Genomic DNA, 4124 nt, shown 5'->3' with positions numbered 1-4124 from the left:
TCTGCATCCATCTACTATCAGACCATCCCTTGAGTGCATCGTCTCTCCTGCCAAAGTAAGTTACATGCCACAACATACAAAAATGGAACGTCTAGTTCTTACCATTGCAATCACCCTTGGCAAGTATGTGAATTCCAGAAAAATGAAGTCAATAAGCTAGGGACAAAACTCCCATCATATCAAATATAGGCAGGAACTAAAATCTTGAATCTTGATAGTTAACATATGATGTCAATGCAGACAGCAGAGAACAGACTACTCAAGATGAAAAGAGCTTATTACAAGGTTCACAAATATAATACAAGCATCGACCTCAAGCAAATACTTCAAAGTCGACAAAATACATGAAACTAAAACCTTTGGCTGAACAAAGATATAAGTTATAACACAAGCAGAAATGCAGCAGTTAATCAAGGATTTACCATCAACAACACGAACCCAAACAAGCTACAACGTACAGGTGTCAATTTCTCTCCTTGATCATGTACAAATACAATGGGGTCGCAGCATTAAGAAGTTATCACGTTTACAATGTACCTGCCGTGAATGACAACATTTGAGTGCAGCAAGTCAAAGAAAACCCATAGCAGATCCCACCCTAACGGAGAGAAATATCATATAAATTGCGATGAGGCCTGCTCCAAGCATCTTGCTAGGACGCATATTATTATGGGGCAAGATGACGAGCCCCCAGATAAGTCCGGTCAAGAGGAATCCCAAAGTGTAGTACAAGCTTGGATCTTGTGGGATAGAAAACGAGCCAGGTCTCTCATACCAGGCACCCAGCAGCATCGAGATGCCTAATCCGATGAGCGTGTTGAACATGGGACCTGCATAACATCCAGACATGGCAATCTGCACACCGTCCCCACCATTCATGGATAATGCAAGATTTGAAACCAAATCACCCATTGAGTTGCCCCAGGCCAATACAGTCACTCCAAGGATGGAAGGATTGACACCTAGAATCATACCTAATCCAACAAGCAGAGCAACAAGCTCGTTTGCGATCATATAGAACCAAACTATGCTCATTAAAAACCCTCCTACAACCCATGGGAGTAAGAATCTTCGCGGTGGATGTTCTGCCCTTGTGTGCTTATATGCGAGAACACAGAGCACACAACCAACTGAAACACCCAAGAGATACGAAACTATTCTACTTCGAGAACTCAGGTTCTCTTGTGTATTCCATAGGCAAGCCAGAAGAATTGGTGCAAACAAAGCACAGCCGACAGCATATACCCTCGACCAGTTTTCCTCCTCCACTAAGGGGATCGTGAGTCGCCTTGGAATTGCCAAAGGCAACTCCAAAAGTGCACATATCTTTGAACATGAGAGTGCCCATTGTTCTGCATCTCTTTCCTCTTCATTCCATCCCCACAAATTCTTGTCACCATCGGGAATCTTCATGCCTTGGTTTGAATATATTGCCACGTTTGAGGCCCACATCCACTGTGGTAAGGAAGAATGAGCCTGTGCTCCATCGCCATTGGTTTCAAGTTCAAGCAATGAGCCAAATGGAGACTCATCGTCTTGACCTCCCGAAAACACACTTCCCTTGACGGGAAGCAGAGGGGTAACAACGTCCAATTTCAGCCTCTGCACTTGCTCCCTCAAAATCTCATTAGCAGCAACAACAAAGGCATACACTATGTAAATCGCTACAAAAACAATGGTGGCTCCAACAGTCACTTCACCAACAATCAAGATCAAGAGAAGCGCCATAAGTGTAAACATGAAAAACATAATATCCCTTATAAAGCATTTTTTGTCAATCTGGACATCCTGATCAGCTACAGAAAGGGAAACAGCACCAACAACAATGCAGGTAACAAACACCGCTCCTCCCAACACACTATTAAGCCCAACCTCTCCAGTTCCCGTCCCTACAAAGGCTGCAATACTGGCAAACACATCTGGAGCACCATTTCCAAGCGGAAGCAGGGCAACCCCAGCAACAGTTGGAGAAAGCTTCAATAGACTCGAAAGTTTCTCCAACGAACAACAGAAATAATCCGCTGCAGTGTTGCCCAAGAGATAGAACAATGCAGTAAGCCAAATAGCTAACAACAAGAAAGTCCAAGGGCTACCATTGCAATCGCAGTAGTAGAATGCCAGGTAGTCGAGAAACCCATTCAATTTGCACTCAGGTCGCGCTTTCAAGAACTCACAACTGTTTTCGTACCCCTCATGATCGAGCAAACCCAAACAAAGCTCAGATTGACCACTATCTACATAACTAGGATCAGTCCCATTTACAATGACATTGGAATCTACATTTAATTCAGCCATTCTCCTCCTAACCACAGATAATCCCCCTCTTGAGCTCAATCCCGGGATCGATAACAATGAGTATGGCTCTAAACTTACATCACCATGACTGTAAAACATAATGATCAAAACTAGGGTACATAGTCCATTGAAAAACCCTCGAAATCGAGGGATTTTTCTGCCGTAAAATGAATGCTTATGCCTCATCTCCCCCTCCAATTTCACGTAAACTTGCAAATTATACAGCAATCGTTAAATGAATGTACAATAATTAAAAAACAATCCCAGAACCCAGTTCCGAGCAGCTAAAACCCCAGTCCACAAAATCGAACCGAAAAGGAATTAAAAACGGTTCTCGATTTGACTAACCTGCAAATAACGAAGATGGATGATTTAATGGGTAAGAAAAATTGGGAACTAGGGTTCGGAAATTGAATTACGAAAGCTCAATCAGATGACAATTTGGGGGTATCGACCATAATTTTATTATTTCCGAGAAGCTTCTCTTGGAAAACAACTGATTTTCAACTGCCTGAATATATACGCTCGCCTTTTTTCAATATACATTTTGCCACATTGGATAATGCTTTTAATAATGAAAATGTCTCAATATTTTTTAATTTTGACTTCTGATTTGTAATCGATAATTCGATACAATGAGCATAATCGAATCGAATATGAATTAAAAAAAAAATCGCATTTAACTAATTAACTAGCATTCGCATCCCGTGCAATGTACGGGAACAAATATTTATAATTTTTATATTTATATAAAATTAATACTAATTCAATTATTATACTTATAAATATAATAAAAAATAATTTTAATTGAATATATTTGAATTGAATATTAAAAAATAAAAAAGAATTCATAATTATAAAATTTGATATTATGAAAAACAAAAACAAAAAATAAGTTAAAAAATTTAAAATAAAATACTTCATCCATCCACGAAATAAACTCTCATTTGATAGTCGATACAAAAATTAAGAAAACTGATAAAGGTGTAATGAAATATAAAGGTAGTTGACTAAAGTGATAAATGCATTGTGGGGTGAGCCCATGAATGGTAAATGATAGTAAATGTAGAATATAAAAATAATAAAAGTGTTGTAGAGTGGGCCCATGACCGGTAAAATATAATAAATGTGAATATAAAAAGAGTAAAATTTTGAAGTAGCCAAAATGAAGCATAAAACACAATTTATGGCAACACATTGAAAAAACATAAAATTTGGCCATTTTTATTGATTTGAACGTTTTTACCCTTAATGGGGCGGACCGGGTAGGATCAGGCACGCGGATCGCGTGCCGGGACGGGTTAAGCACTTATGACACTATTAGTGCCATAAGTGTCAAGATTTTACTTTGGATTTCCGTTGGCACTAGTGCCAAAAGTGCCAACGGAAATTCAAAATAAAACCAAGTAAAATAGTCATTTTGGCACTTATGGCACTAATAGTGCCATACATGCAACATAAACAACAATAATAGAATCAAGAAATCATAAATGGATAATCTAAACCCTAAATCGACCATCTAAACCCTAAATGGATAATTTAAACCCTAAATGAAAAATCTGAACCCTATGTGGAAGTGTTTAAAATGGTCCTTGCCATAAGTGTCAACGGAAATTCAAAATAAAACCAAGTAATAAAATGATGCGTATGGCACTAATAGTGCCATAAGTGTCATACGCGTAGCGGGTGCTGGCTTTTCGCCGTGAGCGCGCAGCTCACCCACAAGCCTCCAGCGGTCGAGCAATCACCCCAGTGGCCGAGTAAAAAGGGCAAATTAGGCATACCACCTAATTAATAGCTATATTTTGATGTTTTAAGATTAGGGGCCA

General features: G+C 39.2%; 1 protein-coding gene across 1 annotated transcript; it reads right to left on the bottom strand.

Moving 5' to 3' along the window:
- Positions 1-218: 218 nt before the first annotated feature.
- On the bottom strand, positions 219-2851 carry LOC131004123 (cation/calcium exchanger 4). The gene has a single exon (XM_057930730.1). It carries the CDS (start codon positions 2479-2481, stop codon positions 571-573), a length of 1911 nt encoding a protein of 636 aa, XP_057786713.1. The 5' UTR covers positions 2482-2851; the 3' UTR covers positions 219-570.
- Between the last annotated feature and the right edge of the window lie 1273 nt (positions 2852-4124).

The sequence above is a fragment of the Salvia miltiorrhiza genome, unplaced genomic scaffold, assembly GCF_028751815.1.
Source record: "Salvia miltiorrhiza cultivar Shanhuang (shh) unplaced genomic scaffold, IMPLAD_Smil_shh original_scaffold_326, whole genome shotgun sequence".
Classification (NCBI taxonomy): Eukaryota; Viridiplantae; Streptophyta; class Magnoliopsida; order Lamiales; family Lamiaceae; genus Salvia; species Salvia miltiorrhiza.
The sequence above is the reverse complement of the archived record's forward strand: the minus strand, read 5'-3'. Positions and strand labels throughout refer to the sequence as shown.